The 23,512-nt window shown below is 32.1% G+C and overlaps 1 protein-coding gene across 1 annotated transcript; it reads left to right on the top strand.

Moving 5' to 3' along the window:
* The first annotated feature begins 2,478 nt into the window (after window positions 1-2,478).
* LOC139501873 (probable proline iminopeptidase) lies at window positions 2,479-18,980 on the top strand. The gene is made up of 8 exons (XM_071291105.1): window positions 2,479-2,563; window positions 4,760-4,888; window positions 7,486-7,609; window positions 9,212-9,387; window positions 13,478-13,562; window positions 14,350-14,537; window positions 17,563-17,707; window positions 18,401-18,980. The coding sequence occupies exons 2-8, from the start codon at window positions 4,761-4,763 to the stop codon at window positions 18,509-18,511; spliced, it is 957 nt and encodes a 318-aa protein (XP_071147206.1). The 5' UTR covers window positions 2,479-2,563; window position 4,760; the 3' UTR covers window positions 18,512-18,980.
* Window positions 18,981-23,512: the final 4,532 nt, after the last annotated feature.

The following is a 23,512-nucleotide window of genomic DNA, read 5'->3' as shown; positions in this document are numbered from 1 at the left end:
AAATTACTAGTGTAAAACCATTCAACATGTTCAAACGGGAAAACGGGAAAACCAACTGTCTAATCTATATATAAAAACGAGAAACGAGAAACACGTATAAATTATATAAACAAACGACAACTGCTGTACATCAGATTCCTGACTTAGGACAGGTGCAACCATTTGCAGCGGGATTAAACGTTTTAATGGTACCAAACCTTCTCCCTTTTTCTGAAACAATAGTATAACATCACAACATAGAAAAACACAAGATAAAATATCAATTGGAAGGCTGAACTCAATCAAAAAAAGTAAATTAACATACTATGAACAAATAAATATGTTGAAGCCTTAAGAAACAACTGGGGTGAGAGATTTGATGAGGCAGCACCACTTTTGGCTGCTTTTAGTGTTTGACCCTTTTCTTCTTCCAGATAAAATAGAACCAGCCTTTAAGCATTCAGAGATGAGAAGATAGATGATTTGGGCTCACACTTTTCAGCTGGACATGAGGAGGCAAAGAATGAACTCTCTGCTCAATGGATGAGCTACAAGTACCATATTTTAAGGCTAAGAAAATGTATTTTCAAGCCAAGAGAAAAAGACAACAGATATTGTCTTAAAAAGATTACTGAACCTACGAAATCCTTCAGACAAAGGGTATATTTCCCCTAGATTATCACATGTAGCTGCAATAATACTATCCTTGCCAGTCCAGTTAAAGAGGCATTACAGAGCTAATCAATAAATTCGTTGACAATTGGTACAAGGCAAAACCAAGGAAAAAACTGGAGGGCCGTGACAACTGCTCCTGCAGAAGTTATGGGAACTGCAGATGCAGGTGTCCAAGCCGATTTGAATGAAAACGATGACGAAGATGAGTGAGAACAAAAATGTAGCACATTTTAAAGCTTCTGAATATAACTGGCTTCCAAGATTACGCTGACTATATCCATGAGGAAGATGACAATGAAAGGGAAGACTCTGGTGAGTTTGACTATGACAATGTGACACTGTGATACTTTTTTGCTTTGATTCAAGTGCCGAAATGTTTTTTCTGACAAATCTAATTTCTTTTCATTGCCTCTCCAGTCTAGACTGTGTCCCAATATGTTTGTCTACATTTAACATTAGTTGTCACTGTGTTCACAAAGCTTCCCAGTTAAACACTAATAATATCCAGTCTTTATGGTTCATTTAATTGAAAATATTTTTAATTATGTGCACATATATATTCTGAATGTGCTAGAATTAGGGTGAAAATTGTAAGGGTTTAAGTGGAAAGTTTTCCTTACCCTAGCCTGATCTTCCTAGGTAAGGGTTTAAGTGGAAAGTTTTCCTTACCCTAGCCTGATCTTCCTAAGCACATGAACAGACAATGGCAGCTTATGTTTCATTAAAAAAAATAAGGAGATGTGATATGATTGCCATTGAGACAGATATTTACCAAAGTTCAAATAAAGTGGTTGAATCAAATATAGGCAACCATATGGCCTTCAACAATGAGAAAACTCCATACCATGATAAAGTTGGCTATGAAAAATGTTTGGATAGATTATCTTTGTGTGTATTTATGTTGTTTCTTGGTATTAATAGTTTATGCTGGCCCTACATTGCTTTCTTACTTGGGAAATCTAGCAATATAATAACAACTAAGATTATTTTTGATATATTTTTATATATGTATATTATTTTAATACGCAATATCACAAGATTGACCTTACAGGCTTAATTTAAGAAAACATTCATATGAAACCAATTTTTTTGGCATTTCTAAATAGTTTGAAAATGTCTCATCAGAGTGCACCATTTTCAATATAAGTTCCCAAAAAAATTCGGGGGGAGGGGGTCAGCCGCTTCAAAATATTAAGGCCAAACAAAAAAGAATGTAAGTTTACTGTCACTTGCTGATAAAACAACTGGGTAGTCCAAATAATATGACGTCTTGAAAGGCTATTATATTTTCTTTCTTTGACGCGATTTAAAATAGCCTTCCAACTGGCAAGATGTCATAATTATTTGGACTAGGAAGGTAGGTAGGGATTTAAAAAAATTTTTATTTTTTTATATAGAGTCTATGGGAGCAACATTGTGACTTTAACAGTGCTTAATGAAAAATGACCAAAAAAACTTTAGGGTAGGGGATACAAATTAGGTTTGGTAAGGGAACAGTTAACACACATACTTTTTTGTTGGCCTAAACAGCCTGTTCAATGACAATTTATTAAAAGCCCTGCTAGTCCTTCTGTTATTGATTTTAAATCACAATTATTTATGAAAGAATAAAAAGGAAATAAAATTTAAAATAGCATTTTTGTTGTCAACTTACAAACTTGATTCGAACAGCTTCAACTTGTACTTTACTTGTCCCAGATATCACAACTTGAAACCTCATCTAAATTGAAAGTGAAAGTGAAAGTGAATCGAAATCAATCGTGTCTACTCGCTAAGTCTTATTATTGGTGTAACGGGAATGACCGAAAAGATACGATTGGACTCGAAGTTGCGACATCTCTATCCGGCAAGAGTGGGGAGCCTCGAGTGGGAGGTAGATAAAGTGAAAGTAAAGATTAGAAGGAAGCAGGTAGTCGATTGATATTTTATATTCTTGAATAGTATTTGATCATTTTTACATATGATCACAACGTGGCTGATCAAAAGTAAAATAAGTGTGGTCTCAGTAGGACAGTTATCGAAACAGGAACAAAATAACAAATAGCCATCGTCCATATACAGTATACTATAGTCCTATAGTCTGATAATATGACGTCTTAAACAAGGCTATTTTGATTTTTTTTCTGGGACGCCTTTCCTACAAGGAATTTTAATTTGCTTCACAGAAAAAAAATTAAAATAGCCTTGCCAGACGTCATAATTATTTGGACTATAATAATATACATTGTATATGCCTTCGCATTATATTCACTATTTTCATGCTGATATTTTCATTTTTTATTTTTTGTCTATAGTAATGCCCCCGAGGTCATATGTTATAGGACTACCATAGTCCCAAGCTTTCAAAAGAGAGTATAGTACCAGAGACATCTCTGACGGTACAACATTGTACAAAGGGACAGTCAAACTTAAAATAAAAACTGAAAAGACAGCAACGTAGCTCTGTTCTTATGGAGGCAGGGGTATTGAATACACCTTATCACAGAATGCCTCAGGTTCCCTTAAAATTTTGACATCTGGCTACAGTTACATGGAAATGTAACAATAATATAAAAATTAGAGACTAATTGCTGGAATGCAGGGTTGGTTAAGAAACGATGTTAATTACGAATGAAGCCTAACAGTAATATTCGGGTCTACAGTTACATTGCATTATTGTTCCATTAACTGTTAATGCACTGCAATTTACGATGGGCCTACATAATATGTACTAGAATAAAACTTTTTGTATAAATTGATATTTAAATATAATGCATGCATACAATATTTTCATTTACAATGATTATAAGTTTCTACAAATTGTTTAGAACTTCCAAATTTTCAAAGACTGGTTCATCTTACATGTCTTATAAGACCCAGAACCAATCCTAGTGGAAAAAAGACATGGTGGCCTATCAGTGTATATACTTAATACAATAAGACAGGGTGTTAAATTTTTAGAACATGCCACTAATGATTTAATATGGTTAAAGTTAGACAAAAAATTCTTTTGGTTTCCAAAGATTTATTCATTTGTTTTGTACAGGTTGGGAACAAACCCCCTGTAGGGTGATTATACCTCTATAGAGGGATAATCCTTCTTTAGAGGGGTAAAATTATCCTTCTATAGAGGGTTATTTTTGTTTGCACTGGATTTAAAGCAAATTAGGGCAGAATGGCATTATCTAGTTATATTGGCTATAATCTCTAGCATTATATGCATCAACATAATGCACTTTACTAAAAATTAGGATAACCAGTTTTCTGCTATAAAAGTGACAAAACTTGCAATCTATTGTAAACCTATCTGAACACCTGATCAACAACAAAAGGAATAGTTGACCTTTAAATTTCATGTTAAATCTAACAATAGAAATTCTGTTCAGTGAGGCATAAGTGAGTAGAATTTACCTGATCATCAGAGCTTTCAATCATGGTGAACAATAGATTTTATATTTAGTCAGATAAGCATCAAACTGGGCATGTGCATATTAAATTAAGTACATTAATTGGTGCATCAACTGTTCCAGGTCACTGCCATAATAAGTAGAGAATGCCATTCTGCCCTATTTTGATTTAAATCCAGTCTAAACAAAAATACCCCTCTATAGAGGGATAATTTTACCCCTCTATAGAAGGATTATCCCTCTATATAGGTATAATCACCATACAGAGGGTTTGTTCCTAACCTGTTGTATACAATCCACCTGAAAATTCTTCCTACTATAGAAAAATGGATTATAATATTCTTGAAATGGTTGAAAATGATATATTAAAATATTCCAAATCAGAAAAAATCATAATAGCAGGATATTTAAATGCAAGAACTGCTTGTGAAATTGATCATATCCAAGAGGGGTCTTTGGTTATATTGTCTGACAATTTGTTCCAAGTTTTGACAATTCTTACAGAGAAAAAGTGTATTTTCTATTTGATTGATACCTTTTGTGAATTATAACTTTGTTACTATCTGTTTTCAGCTACTTATTCTTTGTTGTGAGTTGTCTGCCAGCTTTAGAAAAAAACCGCTTGCTTCCTTATCATAGTATTCAATTACTATTAAGCTGATAAAGTAATTGTATCTGTTTGACATTTTTCAAGCATTCATCATTATTCTTGATTACAGAATGGCAGACAAAAGAGATTTGTTTCCTGAGATAGAACCTTATGACACAGGAATGTTAAAGGTGTCAGACTTACATTCTATTTATTATGAAGAGAGTGGTAACAAGAATGGAAACCCAGTTGTTTTCATGTAAGTAGTTCATAACAATACATGAACAAGTATGCTATTTAAGGGGCGCAATTGGTGCCAATAGGAAATCATACAACATCTTATGTTCTCATGCATACATATATGAGTTGTCTCTTTTCTGTCAATCTAATTAAAAACCGAAGTTACCAGCCAACAATAGAAGTCTGATTGATTAGTGATTGACAGAAAAGCAATCTAATTAAAAACCGATCTCTCATCGCTCCCGTTTTCTGATATGTCGCGTGGGAGATCTAACGAAACCGGCTTTGAGGTCACATGTGAGTGAACTAAAAGTTATGAATTTATAATGATATGCAAATAAGTTGACCTATTGATAAGCCAATCAAAAAAGTTTATGAATTATTTTGACTGACAATTTCGTCGTAAATAAAATGAGTTACATCCCTTTACCTTACATTAAACTTTCAAGATCGTGGAAGACTCAATTTCATTGGTCGAAAAAGACACACCTAGGAGGTCACTCACATGTGACCTCAAAGCAGGTTTCGTTAGATCTCCCACGCGACATATCAGAAACAGGAGTGATGAGAGATCGGTTTTTAATTAGATTGCTTTTCTGTCAATCACTAATCAATCAGACTTCTATTGTTGGCTGGTAACTTCTAATTCTCCCTTGAATTTACTACTCTCATTGTATGCAGGAAGATTAAGTTAGAAACGAGAAAAAGACATAGGCACTTAACATGCTTAAGAAAACCAATATCAAAGGGACATAATTTATATAATTTTTTTATTAAATCTAAAAGTTAAAGATAAGCATTCAACACTGTAAGTTTGAAATTATCTCTACTAGCACCAGTCTTATCTGATTTTTTTTTTTACATTGAATAAAATTGAGAATGGAAATGGGGAATATGTCAAAGAGACAACAACCCAACCAAAGAGCGGCCATGGGGTCTCCAAAGCAGCAATAAAATCCAACACTAGGAGGTTGGCCTCACCTGGCCGCTTAATAAAAATTGTGTACTAGTTCAGTTGAGTATTGATCATGTTTATCAAAGAACACAACTGAGGGTTACTATCAACAGGTAATGGTATTAAAACAAAATCAATGAAGCATGCATGACATTTGTTTCCATCTGGTTTCACTATACTGTGGATTCATTTATTTTTGCGGATGCCAATTTTTGTGGATTGCAGAAACCTTGCAGTTAAATTCGTGGATATGTGATCTTGTGGTGCTGCCAAAGTCTAGATGGATACAACTTCATAGAAATTTGTATTTTAATCATTTAAATTTATGGTTCACCTGTTCCCATAAAACATATGAAAATTGGTATCCAACATATACATGATATAACAGTCAGGGGACTTATTGAAATAAGTGATTTTTAAATCACTCATTTGAGTAGCAAATTCGAAGTTTTGTCACAAATTGTGATTTTGTAGTTTTACCAAAATTTTGTACACATAGGTTTAAAAAAATTTCCATTAGTAAAATTGAAAAAAATGAATTTTGTGCTTTTGAAGCAAGGTTTATGCTTTTGATGCTATCATTTAGCTGCAAATTCTATTTTGATAGAAAAAATGCTATAATAATGGCTTTACATAATGAACTGATACTTTCTTAACAGATTTTTTCCAGCAGTGGGAGTATTTTTCCTGTAAAGTTCAAGGTTTCATCTTTCAGATTATGTAATAAAATTCTACTGTTCACGATAAAAATTTCACTGTTCGGGGGTGTTGAAATTAGTGGGGGTTACTAAAATAATGATACTTAAAGAAGTGATTTTTTGGAAGAAAATTGAGGTATGATACTTAAACAAGTGATTTTTATGTCATTATCCTAGATTCAGTACAAGGTCATCACCTGAAATGACCTGGTCATCCTAGACAACACAGATGTTGGTTCTGATAAGTTTAGAAACATAATTAGTCCCTGGATCATTAATATTCTATATTTAAAGCTAAAGTAAAATTAAATCATTTCTTCTAGTGATTATTTTGTACTACTTAAATAGGTGATTATTAAAGAAAGACAACTCTTACTTCCAACTTTTATGGAAATAATGTTACTTGAATCAGTGATTTAAAAAATCACTCATTTAAGTAAGTCCCCTGACTGATATAATAATGCATCCACAGTAGCTAAGTATAATAGTCACAGGCAGTAGTTAATATTAATATGTTTTCAGTCATGATGTGTATCATCCCATGGTGTCACTAGTTAATATTAATATAAATATGATTTCAGTCATGGTTTCACTATAGTTTTTCAGTCGTTGGTACCAATTTTCATGGTTTGAGGAAAACTTGCATAAACGTGGATATTTAATTTCATGGTTTTGGCAAAATCTGCATACATTGCTTAAGAGATTCGTAATTGCTTTAGCATTTAAATTTTTGGTTCTTCTGTACCCACAAAATCCACAAAAGTTAGTATCCAAGAAATATTTTAATATTGATATGATTACAGTCACGGTTCTCTATAGTTAATATTAATACGATTTCAGTCACGGTGTCACTGTATTTTTAAATGTAAGATTAATATAGTTTCAGTCATGGTTTCCCTGTAATTAATATTAGTATGATTTCAGTCATGGTTTAACTATAGTTATATATTAATATGATTTCAGTCATGGTGGTCCAGGTGGGGGAACAAGTCCGAGAGACAGACGATTCTTTGATCCAGAAGCGTACAGAATAATCCTGTTTGATCAGAGAGGAGCAGGACAGTCTCTTCCAGCATATGAACTTAGGGTATGAAAGTATTTATAGCTATTTTACGAAATTTTTCTTTGATCTTGATGACTGATAATTTTCTTTTTCAGTGGAGTGGAATGATATGAAATTTTATTGCTTAAGCAACTCAGGATGCATGCGCTGTTCTTAATGAACTACGTCCTCATAGATAAAATAGCAATAAACAGATTATCATTGGTAATCTTTATTTGATTGCTTTTCTCAACTTCGCCTTAACCATGGTAACAGCCCAAGCCAGAAAATCAATCTCCTTAAGAGGATAAATGATAATTTATAAACATACCTTTAAAGTTGCACATTCTTCACTTTCAAATATAGGACCAAAAAAATCTTTAAAAATTAAGTTTTTTGTACTTTCAGACTCATATGACAGCAAACACACATATAGACATTGTATATAAAGTAGCTCTTTAAATAGTAAATGTTTTGTGCTCTTTGGTCGGGTTGTTGTCTTTTTGACACATTCCCCATATTCATTCTCAGTTTTATGCTATAATTTTGTGTGTAAATTTTGTTTTTTTGCCATATCAATTATTTTATATTAACTCTATTGGATCTGCTTACAAAAATTCATATGAAGGAGTAAATAATTTTGTAGAAATAACTAATCATTAAAACATTAATATGTGATACGATTGGCAATTAACAGTCTATTATTTGAACTTGGAATTATTTTTAACTATGGAATTTGCTTGATTTCTTGTTATTGAAATTTTTAATAAATTCCATGATTATTCTGTACTGAAATGTTCTGTGCTGCGCACAACACTTTCTATTACAAAGAAAATAGTCTATTTTCAATAGAATGTACTGTGCCGCGCACAACACTATCTAACCAAAATACATTGTATGGAAAGTGTTATTAACCGCTCAAAAGATCATAATACAAAATAAACATGGAATTTATAAAAAAAAATTAAACACAAGAAATTATGCAAATTCCATAATTAAAAATAATTCCAAGTTCAAATAATAGCCTGTTAATTAGACATCTCTACATTAGAGACCATACGATGTAGAAGGTAACAATTATAGATCAATGTACAGCCTTCAACAACAAGCAAAACCCATACTTCATAGCAAGCTTTAGATTGCCTTCAAATGAAAAATGTAAAACAATTCAAACAAGAAAATTTATGACCTGATTTCTGTACGATAACAAATATGATATACAGCAACAAACAACAACCACTAAATACAAGTTCTCAACTTGGGACAGGCATATATACAAAATGTCACAGGCTCACTCAGGGTTAAACATGTTGCTGGCATCAAACTAAATGTCTATTTGGGTTACTCAATGATGATTTATCCACTGCTTTCCTCTCCTATTCAAAAATATGACAGTTGATTTTCATTTGTTCCATGATATTAAATGGTTAAAATAGTCCTGTTTTGTAAACCCTTTTGAAGTTTATTTTTGAATGCCTTTTTCCACATTTGCCTACTATTGTCTATGAAAACGGAGTCTTTTTTATAAATCTTAAGCTTTTTTAAATAATAAAGGTAAATCTAAAAAATCTCTTTTGACACTCTAGATTTATATATTATAATTTTATTTCAATCTTATTTACAACTATGAAGTTTATATAATTACAGGAAAATACCACATGGGATTTAGTGGCTGACATTGAAAAACTAAGGGAACATCTCAAGATAGATAAATGGGTTGTGTTTGGAGGAAGCTGGGGATCCACATTAGGACTAGCATACTCTGAGACACACCCTGATAAAGTCAAAGCCATTATATTAAGAGGGATTTTTACTTGTCGCAGGTAGTTTATTTAGGATACACAAGAAAACCATATAACAATAGAGTTTTGAGATTCAATGGACTTTTCAAAATTTGGTAAAACAGACTAAAGCCTAACTGAATTAAATAATTCTTCCAGCTAAAAGTAATTTATCCTTTTAAATAATAATAAGACATAATGAAAATAACTGATAGTTTAGAGGACCAGAAAGCAGACTGTTGCTCAGAGAAAACATTGTTATCTGAAGCAAATGCAGATTTTAATCATGCCTTATCTATCCCAGAAAACATTATAAATACTTAAAAAATAATTATAAAAAATTATTGTAATTTTTTGAGATACTCTTAAACTTTTAATGGATCCGAATAAATCAGTGTATGGCTTTCCAGAAAACTCATACTCCATTGCAAGGTATAAAAGTCTCCAACAACCTGATTAAGGATGTACTTAAAAATCAAGAATTTAAAATTCAAAACTAAATATATAGATGAAACTACCTTCAACACTAAACAAAAATCAAGTTTGAAGCATTTAGAGAATTTATTCCAGAGGTTAAATATTTCTTCAGTAACTGCAGTTAATTTTAATTTAATTTTTTTTCTATTAGGTGATTGGGGTTAACACACATGTTTTGAGTTATATTTTTTCATACCAAACATTCTTAGCTAATTATCAGACTGAGCAACAAGGGTGTTTAATTTTATTTTTATTCTTACCTTTGATAGTAGAGGGGCGTTATGATTTGTTGTCTGAGCATCCTTCTGTCCCGCTTCAGATTAAAGTTTTTAGTCAATGTAGTTTTTGATGAAGTTGAAGTCCAATCAACTTGAAACTTACTAACACATGTTCCCTATGATATTATCTTTCTAATTTGAATCCCAAATTAGATTTTTGATGCCAATTTCATGGTCCACTGAACATAGAAAATAATAATGCGAGTGGGGCAAATGTGTAATATGGACACACTCTTGTTTTAAGTTAATTTGAAGAAAAAGTTGACATTTTTTCACAGACAGAATTTTAGATTCCATAAGCATAAGTCAATTCCCTATAATCACCAAACTTGTATATTGCATGTATCATTTGGATTTATTAAAGCAGATTTATGTAAATCATGAAACTTTTTTTATGTTGCTCACCATTGTTGAAAGTAACATATCTCTAAAAAAAATAGAATTTTGATTTAGATTGAGAGAACAGATTAATTACTTTGTTTTAATTATCACTTTAGCTGTCAGTAACCGCAGGTTCTCTTAGGTCAGTACTTTGTGTCTCTTAGTCTTTATTTCAGTTTGTTTCGTGCCAAATTGAGGAGTAAAACCATTTCCAATTGAGTTTTGCAGTTTGTTGATATGTTGTACTGTTACACCCCTCAGTCCAAGGTTATGACCCTACATTGTCTTCATGTCCCATGGCATAAGCCTGTAATTCTGTAAGTGTTTTTGGTTTCTGTATGCAATGTTTATTCATTGTTTATTATTTTGTCATAAATCATGCAGTTTGTTTTTGAGTAAAGATTGCATGAATTGTAATCAAAACCATATGTGACTGACTTGATATCTATAGGTGTAACACCACTAATTCAGGCCCGGCCAGAAAGCACATACCAGAAAGTAGTACATATTTAACACAAAATAGTTCCTACGCATGGACATAACTTTCAATATATTTAGAATATTTTATTAATTTTGGTATCAAATGAAAGCTGCATGACTGGTGATCATTGCACAACAATTTTAGACTGATAAATTTGAAAAATAAAAAAATGGCATGAAATTTAAAAAGGAGGGTAGATTTTGCCTTTTTGTCAGATCGGAAGTACCTGTTTTGGTACATCCGAAGTTCCGGGAACCAGTTCTTTCTTATATGCAATGTAAGGACAGGGATCTCCATGGCCTGTTTAACGATGGCGCCCCGCCATCGTTCAAATGTCTTGCGCCATCGTCAAATGACTCGCCCCATCGTTAAATTGTCTTGCGCCATCGTTAAATTGTCTTCCGCCATCGTTCAAAACTTCACCTTAGGTATGTTGATTTTTTCAGTACAGGACACCAGAAGGTGTTGCTTTGCCATGCAATGATTGTCACTTTATTTGAACTTAAGATAAAAGAGCTGTGACCACTGGAAATTGAGGAATTTAACATAGAAAGCAATGGGGCCATTAATTAGTGGTGTACTTCCTATTACAGAGAATCACCAAAAATCCAATTTTTAGAAGTTGTACCTATTCCAATGAAAATAAGTCCAATTTGATGTTAGTAATCATGTTTAATCATCTTTTTTTGGTCAAACGTCCAGCTTATGGGAAATTTAAGCTCTTAAATTGGCATACTCAAGTATGTTAGCCTTTTATGGTCATACAGCATGCATGCAGTTAAGACTTGACTCCAAGTTCTTATTTTTGCATTTTTTCTGATTGAAATCAATAAAACAAGTATTTTATGACTTGTATATGGAACAAAATAGCTCTTGGTCAAAATAATCTTATGATTTTTCAAGTTTTTTTTGTTTTTCTTATGGTAGCCTTTTACAATCAAGGCAAATGGTACATACTCATATAAGAATTCTAAAATCTCACTGTACATGCAATTTTGAACCAGTTTAGCAAGTTATCTAGCTGAGGGATATATAAATTGCTCTTATTAATCTATGTTTTACCACAGAATTATGGTATTTACAAAAAAAAGCCCTTTTCCAGTTTCAAGAAAAAAGGGGGGATAATTTCTCATTTATGTCTTAAGTTTAAACTGATATATTTTTATTTAATGAAGAACCTCTGATAAAAATATGACTATTAGTAAGCACATAGCTTTCCTAATAGAAATTAATAAATAAAACAATAATATTTAGAATAAAAAAGGTATATTGGCCAATGGTAATATCCATATGCAGTTTTCTTTGAATAACCCATATGTTACTACCAGTCCAATTTGAGCTTAAAATTAATAAAATAGTATTTGGACTAAAGCTTTATATGTTTTTTATTGCTTGAAATAGATCATAGAATGAAATAAAGTAATGCTCAAGTCAATATAGCAAGTTTGGTTCTGTTATAGGTGTAACACCACTAATTCAGGCCCGGCCAGAAAGCACATACCAGAAAGTAGTACATATTTAACACAAAATAGTTCCTACGCATGGACATAACTTTCAATATATTTAGAATATTTTATTGATTTTGGTATCAAATGAAAGCTGCATGACGTGATCATTGCACAACAATTTTAGACTGATAAATTTGAATAATAAAAAAATGGCATGAAATTTAAAAGGAGGGTAGATTTTGCCTTTTTGTCAGATCGGAAGTACCTGTTTTGGTACATTCGAAGTTCCAGGAACCAGTTCTTTCTTATATGCAATGTAAGGTATGTTGATTTTTTCAGTACAGGACACAAGAAGGTGTTGCTTTGACATGCAATGATTGTCACTTTATTTGAACTTAAGATAAAAGAGCTGTGACCACTGGAAATTGAGGAATTTAACATAGAAAGCAATGGGGCCATTAATTAGTGGTGTACTTCCTATATCTCCCAAGGCTTATCACTACTACCTTTTTAATACACAAAATATAATGCATTGATCATAACATCCTATACTTCCTAACCAAGACAATTGAAAAATCTATCAATGTTATATATGCTCAGATATTCAAGTCACAAAAAGAGGTTACACCTGTCAAGAAAAGTACATAACTTTTGCTAGGTGCAGGAATCTAATATCTATTCTAAAAATATAATTGATGTCATTGTTAAAGTCATCTTTAAGAATTGGAGTTATCTCCCATTGTCCAGAATATTGACAATGCAATATTTAATTTTACTTACCACTGATATATTAAAGAAAGCTTTACCCAAGCACTTTGATTAATTGTCATAGGACCTTTTATAGCTGACTATACTTTCTCTGATTGACCTATATAGTTTCTTACATCCTAGAAAGTTGTCTCATTGGCAATCATACAACAATTTTTTTCCCTCATAAAATTGTTATCCAAATTAACAAATGAATCAATATTACTCAGAACAGATGTGTTGTGGATACATGGCATATTTTAAAGTACATTTATAATATTAATAGACAAATGTTTCTATTTCAATAATCTTTTTTAAAGGAGAGAACTTTTATGGTTCTACCAGGATGGCACCAGTTTAATTTATCCAGACAAATTTGAAGCCTACAGAGACCATATTCCTGAGGTTTGTTTGAAAGATATGTACACATATTAAGGAGATCATACCATGATATTAAGTTATTTGCTTTCATTTGCAGAAAAAAATAGGGATAATACTTTTATCTATGAAATGTAGCATAAAATATAATTGGTCATTATAAACCCTTAGTATAGGATGAATTAATCGTATAACAAAAAAAAAACAGCTCAAACTTTTGCTGTAATGGGCATGAGCGAACTAGGACACTACCCTTTGGTTATGGATATATTAAAAAATACAATTAGATATTGCGTTCGATTAGAAAAATCTAAAAACTCATTATTGGAAAATAAAATGTTACACTATCAAGGGATTAACACTTGGTACACATATTTTCTACATGTGTCAAACATGGTAAATATTGATATTTCAAAATCTTATTTAAAGATACAAGGCCCACACACTCTGAACAGTAAACTCAATACATATACATACTTTTCAAAAATTTCCAAAAAAAATTAGGCAGATACAAGACAGAAGTTGATCATAGAAAATGGTAAACTACGTACATATTTAGAGTTTAAATGTTCATTAGAACATGAGAAATAGCTGGATTTTTTTCAAGACTTCAATAATAAAAAAAACATTACAAAATTCAGAATAAATAATCACAAGTAATTAAAAGTTTAAACGGGTTGATATATTAAACAAAATGTGCCTTATGAAAAAAGAATATGTGACAGGTATTTTCTGATGTGTTGAGGATGAAATTCATTTTCTTTTGTAATGTTCTTTTTTTAATCAGCAAGGAAATGCTTTTCTTCACTTGCAGGTTGAAAGAGGAGATTTGATAAGTGCCTACTATAGACGTCTAACAGGTGATGATAAGGAAGCCAGACTTTCTGCTGCACAAGCCTGGAGTACTTGGGAAATGACCACATCAAGAATGTATGTTGATGAAGAATTAGTGAAGAAAGCAGAAAAAGACACCTGGTGTCTACAGTTTGCCAGAATTGAATGGTATGGTGATTCATTAAAAAACTATATTTACTGCTTCAAATTTTCAATATAAAAAAGAAGATGTGGTATGATTGCCAATGAGACAACTGTCCACAAGAGACCAAAATGACACAGACATTAACAACTATAGGTCACTGTACAGCCTTCAACAATGAGCAAAGCCCATACCTCATAGTCAGCTATAAAAGGCCCAATTTGTTTGTAAATGCACTTTTGCCATTTGAATGTATTTATTTTCATATTTTATAATGATGTGCTGTGTTTTTGTTGCACCTATGAGGAAAGTCACAGTTTGCAAGAAATCGGTATTATTATGTCATATGTCTTATGTCCTTGGCCTCATTATTATGGTTCAGTAAATGCTCGAAAAAAAATAAAGATTTTTTTGTCATCTGAATTTCTCATTTATTTAGAGTAATACGATAACCATATACAGTTGACTCTCGTTATCTCGAAGTCAGCCAGACCAGAAAAATATTTCGAGATACACGTAGTTCGACTCAAACGAAAAACTGGAAGTTTGACAGAACAAGGGACACAACTCTTGCTTGGCTTGGTAAAGCTAAAATAAATCTGGGTGAATATGGGAAGGGGATCGATATTCTGATATCAGATCGATGTATTTGTATGTCATGGTCCTTCATGATGTTTTATCGCACTCTTTTTTTTCGAAAGAAAATATGACAAGATTAAAGACACCGATTGAGTATTTTTGAGGTGATCATCAACGGGAGTCATAATCCTTACTTTATACACACCCAAGCTCATTAGTGTAAATCACAATTAATTGTTTTGTAAACATTTTAAATACTTTTTCATGAACATTGACAATGTATCACTAATTATTTATAAAAAATCTATAAAAGATAATCTTAGGTAAACACTCGTGGAAGTAGCATGTCATAAATCAATACAGTGGTCAGTGACAGGAAAATTAATTGCACCTGTATTGTAAGATTAACTCTTCAATCCATTTAAATGCCAGAGGTCATGTTTTGACATATGTGTATTAGTTCGAGATAAATAATGAACTTTGAATGCTTTTGTTAACCTTGGGATCGTAAATGTAGTTCGACTCAACCGAAATTTTGACTCATCCAATTTCGACTCATCAGGAGTCGAATAACATAAATTTATATGGAGCAAAGTTCGGGACCACGTGAAAACTTCGACTCGTCCGAAATTTCGAGACAACGAAAGTGAACTGTACTAGGGTCAGTGTTCTCCCAAGAAATTTGGGATAGCATCACATTTTGCGTAAAAAAAAAAAACTGTATTTTTTTTAATGTCGTTTGTCGCGTCGCGTTGATACTCTATTTCCTTTATATGTTTTAATTTAGATTGTTCAATTCATAACTGGGAATACAATTAAACTATAACCACAAAAACAGTTGTTTCAGTTTATGTTTTCTTTATTCATTTATAGTTACAGAATTATTTTTTTCCTCTTGTGCCAAATAAAAATAAATATGTGGTTTCAGTTACTCAACAATAAGTCAAATGCATGAATGGTTCATTATAGATCAACCTGTTTATATACAAAACTAAATATCTAGTACACAAAATTAACTATTTTTTATATTATATCAAGTAAAGATAAAGTAGCAAAAGTAGCAAAAAAAAATCAATTTAAAAACTTTTTTTATCAGGTTTATGAAATTCATTGTTTCATGTCACTCAATGAATTAGTCCCAGTTGTTTCTTATCTTTACATCAAAATGATATGTATTTTTAACAAAGTTATCTAACAAATAGTCTGTTAATGCGTAGTTTTCTCTCTTGGTATATTTTTTCTGTCTACTGTCCATCTGTTGTCATTATCGTGAAAATGCGGATTTTTGTCATATCTGGTCCGGTTTCGATCCGCAGTTTACACAAAAATGTGCAATGGCGGCCGTAGAAAAATTTACGAAAATGAGTCCGAGAATAAACATTGTTTGACAAAAGATTGTGCATGAATAAGACGCTTTTAATGCATTAAATGGATTAAACATAAACTTAAGCCAATTATGATAACTTTTTAAAGAAGTATTAAACTTAGTTTAGCTCTAAACCAAAATTCTCGCTCTCGTATTACCGGAAGAGAAAGAAAGTAATTTTTGGAGAGATGCACAAATAAACGACCTTTAAAAAAAAAAAAAAAATCATTTCAATCTTTGAAATTTCGTAATACAAAACGTAGATTTCGAATTTTTTTGTGATTGCATTTTTCCATGTCGAATTTGGTGATAGCAGACACGTGGTATTAGTCATGTCACAAGTGTCAGCTTGGGATATTCGCATCAAAACAGTTATCACCCTGAGGGCAATTAACACCTAACTAGGTATTTAATCTCTAAATTGCCTTTAGTGTCCGACTTAAAGGGATTACAATTAAAGGTGATATAATTTTTATGATCATGATCGATAATAGATGAAAGTTCAAAATTGAGGACAAGTAAAATAGCATCTTCAAAATAATTATAGCGTCGCGGGAATAATTATACCGTCGCGGGAATTATTATAGCATCACGGTGAAAAAACATAGCGTCGCGGTACCGCGACGCTAAAACGGCCTGGGGAGAACACTGCTAGGGTTCCTCACAAAGTCTACATGTCGGTCAGTTTGCCTCAACCAAATGTAATGAAACTAATACACAATGCTTATGATCACAGAACATTTTTAACTGAATCTTGCATCTGTATACTATGTAGAAGTTAACTCATGCATATTTACAAGCCGGGGCATCTGTGGCCCATACATACATTCTCCTTTTATTAAGTGTATTGTTTCAATGACACCTTTTGAACTCAACCCTTCTGAGTCCATTTAAATAATGTTTTTTAGCCCTCATGAGAACTAAGTTTACCATACAGTACCCCCATTTTTTTAGACAACTTTTATTCTCATTAAGCAATGCAAAACCAAAGGATTCAGAAATTGTTGTTTTATATATAAGGAAAACATAGCATTTGTCGATTGCATAGGTTGATTTTAGTATTTCACATTTTCTTCATTAACTGTTTTCACTCATTTCCATTGCAGCCATTATTTTGTAAATGGTATTTTCATGAAGACTGAGACCCAGTTATTAGATGATGCAGTTAAATTAAGCAACATTCCTGTGACAATAATTCAAGGTCGTTACGATGTCATTTGTCCTGTAGAAACAGCATGGCTACTACACAAGGTATTCCCTCATTCTTTTTTAATTTAATTAAATATATTAGAGGTGTCATACAGAAACAGCATTGCTACTACACAAGGTATTCTTTCATTCTTTAAAGTTTTTAATTCAATGTATTACATTGGCACTCATACCACATCTTCTACAGAGGCCTCGGTGGCTGAGTGGTCTGAGTATTACTACTCTAATCACAAGCCAATCAACACTGAGGTTGTAAGTTAGTACCCAGTTCGTTCCAATGCACTCGACTCCAATCTTAATTGACTAGGATTGTCAGTTTTCCTAACAAAGGTCAGTGGTTTTCTCTGGGCACTCCGGCTCCCTCCACCAATGAAAACTGGCTGCTACAAAATAGCCTAAATGCGGTGCTTAAAAGTACATAACTGAAAATTGTGTATTGAGAAATTAGAGCTGTAGGCTTAAACTGTAGTTAGGAAGTGAATCTAACAAAAGCTATTAAGACATTTCAAGATTTACAAATATTATTTTATTAAAAAAATGAAAAGGATTTAGGAAACAAATGTTCATTTAATATTTTGTGAAGTATATTATATAGACATGATAGATGCAAGGTTGTATAACCATGATATATGTTTCATTGAAATTAATTAATAGTTTTATTTCATGTAAAAGAGAAATCACCAAGTGTAGATTATTTGTGATTAGGTTTTAACAAACATTGTTTTATCTTTACAGAAATTACCAAAGGCTGACTTCCACATAGTTCAGGATGCTGGTCATTCAACCAAGGAAGAAGGAATCCAGTCACAGTTGATTGCAGCCACAGAAAAATATAAAAAATTATGATTATTTGTGTAAATTGTTTTTATTTGAAGGATATGGAACATTTTTTTAACCTCTTTAACCATGGATATACAATGGATATACATGCATACAAGCATTTAAACAGAAAATTTTTATACAAGTGATAATTGAATGATTTTAATCAGATAAACCAGTGATTGAGATGAATTGGACTGGAAATTTGATCCTGTATGTATCACATAATTACACAATACAGAAGATTCTCTGATGTTTTAATTTGCTACAGGACATTCAGATCAGTATAGAACTATTAATTGATGGACAAATGTACCTGGACTAAACCAATAGCCGATAGACATATTTTTGAAATCAAGTAAAAGTATTACACTCTAAGCATAAAATTTGTTAATGGAGAGCTGAATTATTTTTCTATAATGATAATTAATTAATAACAAATTGTTAAATTATGAATCAATTGTGCCTTACATTCAAATAAATTATTGCTGCCTTACATTCTAATGAATCATTGCTGCCTTTCATTCAAATAAATCATTGCTGCCTTACATTCTAATGAATCATTGCTGCATTTCATTCAATTGAATCATTGCTGCCTTACATTCTAATGAATCATTGCTGCCTTACATTCAAATGAATCATTGCTGCCTTACATTCTCATGAATCAGTACAGCCTTACAGGTTGCACTTTGTAAGTGTTTCAATAATTGTTTCTCGTATCTAACTTTTTGTGACTTCGTTGGATAATTATCTCATTGGCATGCAGCCTTTTCAACTATATAAACAGCTTTTTACATTTCAATAGATTAATACAGCCTTACATTCCAATGAATCAATACAGCCTTACATTCCTATGAATCAATACAGCCTTACATTCCTATGAAGCAATACAGCCTTACATTCCAATGAATCAATACAGCCTTTTATTCCAATGAATCAATACAGCTTACATTCCAATGAATCAATACAACCTTAACATTCCAATGAATCAATACAGCCTTACATTCCAATGAATCAATACAGCCTTACATTCCAATGAATCAGTACAGCTTTACATTCCAATAAATCAATACAGCCTTACATTCCAATGAATCAATACAGCCTTACATTCCAATGAATCAATACAACCATACATTCCAATGAATCAATACAGCCATACATTCCAATGAATCAATACAGCTTACATTCCAATGAATCAGTACAGCATTACATTCCAATGAATCAATACAGCTTACATTCCAATGAATCAATACAGCCATACATTCCAATGAATCAGTACAGCTTTACATTCCAATAAATCAATACAGCCTTACATTCCAATAAATCAATACAGCCTTACATTCCAATGAATCAATACAGCCTTACATTCCAATGAATCAATACAGCCTTACATTCCAATAAATCAATACAGCTTTACATTCCAATGAATCAATACAACTTTACATTCCAATAAATCAATACAGCCTTACATTCCAATGAATCAATACAGCCTTATATTCCAATGAATCAATACAGCTTACATTCCAATGAATCAATGCAGCCTTACATTCCAATGAATCAATACAGCCTTACATTCCAATGAATCAATGCAGCCTTACATTCCAATAAATCAATACAGCCTTACATTCCAATAAATCAATACAGCCTTACATTCCAATAAATCAATACAGCCTTACATTCCAATGAATCAATACAGCCTTATATTCCAATGAATCAATACAGCTTACATTCCAATGAATCAATGCAGCCTTACATTCCAATGAATCAATACAGCCTTACATTCCAATGAATCAATGCAGCCTTACATTCCAATGAATCAATACAGCCTTACATTCCAATGAATCAATACAGCTTACATTCCAATGAATCAATACAGCCTTACATTCCAATAAATCAATACAGCCTTACATTCCAATAAATCAATACAGCCTTACATTCCAATGAATCAATACAGCCTTACATTCCAATAAATCAATACAGCCTTACATTCCCATGAATCAATACAGCTTTACATTCCAATGAATCAATACAGTCCTACATTCCAATGATTCAATACAGCCTTATATTCCAATGAATCAATACAGCCTTACATTCCAATGAATCAATACAGCCTTACATTCCAATGAATCAATACAGCTTTACATTCCAATGAATCAATACAGCTTACATTCCAATGAATCACTACAGCCTTACATTCCAATAAATCAATACAGCCTTACATTCCAATGAATACAATCCAATGAATCAATGCAGTCTTACATTCTCAATCAATACAGCCTTACATTCCAATGAATCAATGCAGTCTTACATTCTCAATCAATACAGCCTTACATTCCAATGAATCAATACAGCCTTACATTCCAATGAATCAATACAGCCTTACATTCCAATGAATCAATACAGCTTTACATTCCAATGAATCAATACAGCCTTATATTCCAATAAATCAATACAGCCTTACATTCCAATAAATCAATACAGCCTTACATTCCAATGAATCAATACAGCCTTACATTCCAATGAATCAATACAGCTTTACATTCCAATGAATCAATACAGCCTTATATTCCAATAAATCAATGCAGTCTTACATTCCAATGAATCAATACAGCCTTACATTCCAATGAATCAATACAGTCCTACATTCCAATGATTCAATACAGTCCTACATTCCTATGAATCAATACAGCCTTATATTCCAATGAATCACTACAGCCTTACATTCCAATAAATCAATACAGCCTTACATTCCAATGAATCAATACAGCTTACATTCCAATGAATCAATACAGCCTTACATTCCAATGATTCAATACAGCCTTACATTCCTATGAATCAATACAGCCTTATATTCCAATGAATCACTACAGCCTTACATTCCAATAAATCAATACAGCCTTACATTCCAATGAATCAATACAGCTTACATTCCAATGAATCAATACAGCCTTACATTCCAATAAATCAATACAGCCTTACATTCCAATAAATCAATACAGCCTTACATTCCAATGAATCAATACAGTCCTACATTCCAATGATTCAATACAGCCTTATATTCCAATGAATCAATACAGCCTTACATTCCAATGAATCAATACAGCTTTACATTCCAATGAATCAATACAGCTTACATTCCAATGAATCACTACAGCCTTACATTCCAATAAATCAATACAGCCTTACATTCCAATGAATACAATCCAATGAATCAATGCAGTCTTACATTCTCAATCAATACAGCCTTACATTCCAATGAATCAATGCAGTCTTACATTCTCAATCAATACAGCCTTACATTCCAATGAATCAATACAGCTTTACATTCCAATGAATCAATACAGCTTTACATTCCAATGAATCAATACAGCCTTACATTCCAATAAATCAATACAGCCTTACATTCCAATGAATCAATACAGCCTTACATTCCAATGAATCAATACAGCTTACATTCCAATAAATCAATACAGCCTTTCATTCCAATAAATCAATACAGCCTTATATTCCAATGAATCAATGCATCCTTACATTCCAAATGAATCAAGACAGCATTACATTCGAATGAATCAATTTTAACTAATATTTCCAAATTTCAAGATCTTGATACCTTCTTGCCAATTATTTCGTACCGATCAATTTTTTAATGTTCTGTTTTGATTCACGCCACCTCTAGAATAGGTAGTTTCACAATAAGTCTGATGACCAGCTTTGATTGCTGATAGAATTGATGGTAATAAATAAACTCATTATAGATACCAGGATTAAAATTTTATATTTACGCCAGACGCCTATAATAATTTATAAAGAGGTTTTGTGGAGCACTTAGTAGATCCAGCTTTTTAATGTTGTTTGTAAAAACACTTGTGTAGGTGAGGTATTCAATATAATGAAGGAGAATCAAAATCTTCATCTTTGGTTGATATTCCAAAGGAAGATAGAATATACCTATTTTGTCTATCCAGTATTTCCTCCGTGGTAAATGTCATTGGGTTTATATTGAGTTCCCAAGTGAAGTGTCAATACCCTGTAGTGTCTGCCAAATGTAATGTGTATTTCACACAAAAACGATGTTGTTTGTGGCTTTATCTGTGAGGACAGCAACATATTTCTCATAGAGGTAAGACATGTGTTTTGCAACATTTGGGTCTTGATGTAACACAGGTATTCATAGAATTATTCAGGTTTTTGGTTCTGATTTGTATCAACGACCCAACAGCCTTAATACATTTGGAAAGATTAATATGTCTTCTTTCTCGTATTCAAAACATTGCCTAGCATTATACTTGTCTGACTTAAGTATTTTTGTGACATTTTTAGTTTTTTTCAGTTTTTTTTTCACAAATCATTATCAATATTATTAAATTTGATGCGACTGTCGTCCAAGTGAGAGGTTTAGTGCTATAAAACTAGGTTCAATCCATCATTTTCAACATTTGTAAATGACTGTACCAAGTCAGGATTATGAGTTGTCCATTGGTTTGATGTGTTTTGTCATTTGAATTTGCCATTTGATTAGGGACTTGCTGATTGAATTTTCTTCAGAGTTAAGAATTTTTGTGATTTTACTTTTTTTTTTTAATTGATAAATTTAGGCTCACAATACAGGTATTTCTGGACTTTGGATAACACATTTCACAGATAAGTTATTGACAATGATTGGGTCACCAGTAATAGCATGGCTAGCTGGATCATATATAAATTGAGAGGATGCACAATTATGTTTAGACTTGCAGTCGTCAAATTGAGATCCTGAAACATTTGTTAGTTATAATAAACTGTTGACACAGAGACATGTCTCACATTTATGGAATTTTTATATTATAAACCAAATGTTGAAATCACCATTTACACTGCTGCCATAAGCATGATAAGTCTTTCACAATCCAACCAATACAGAGGGAGATACAGTTTATGACAACAACAGCAGTATATGGCATGCTGTCTAGGAATGCTCACTACAATACCATATACAATATATCCTTTCCTGTTGAATTATTTGTTGTACAAAAGATAAAAAAAGACATA

The sequence above is a fragment of the Mytilus edulis genome, chromosome 13, assembly GCF_963676685.1.
Source record: "Mytilus edulis chromosome 13, xbMytEdul2.2, whole genome shotgun sequence".
Classification (NCBI taxonomy): domain Eukaryota; kingdom Metazoa; phylum Mollusca; class Bivalvia; order Mytilida; family Mytilidae; genus Mytilus; species Mytilus edulis.
The sequence above is the reverse complement of the archived record's forward strand: the minus strand, read 5'-3'. Positions and strand labels throughout refer to the sequence as shown.

What these genes read in the sequence shown, in the direction of transcription:
- LOC139501873 (XM_071291105.1), top strand. Translation starts at nt 4,761, where the DNA reads ATGGCAGACAAAAGAGATTTGTTTCCTGAGATAGAACCTTATGACACA. An exon ending in ACAGAGACCATATTCCTGAG is followed by an intron (nt 13,563 to 14,349) that starts GTTTGTTTGAAA and finishes CTTCACTTGCAG; the next exon opens with GTTGAAAGAGGAGATTTGAT. An exon ending in CAGTTTGCCAGAATTGAATG is followed by an intron (nt 14,538 to 17,562) that starts GTATGGTGATTC and finishes TTTCCATTGCAG; the next exon opens with CCATTATTTTGTAAATGGTA.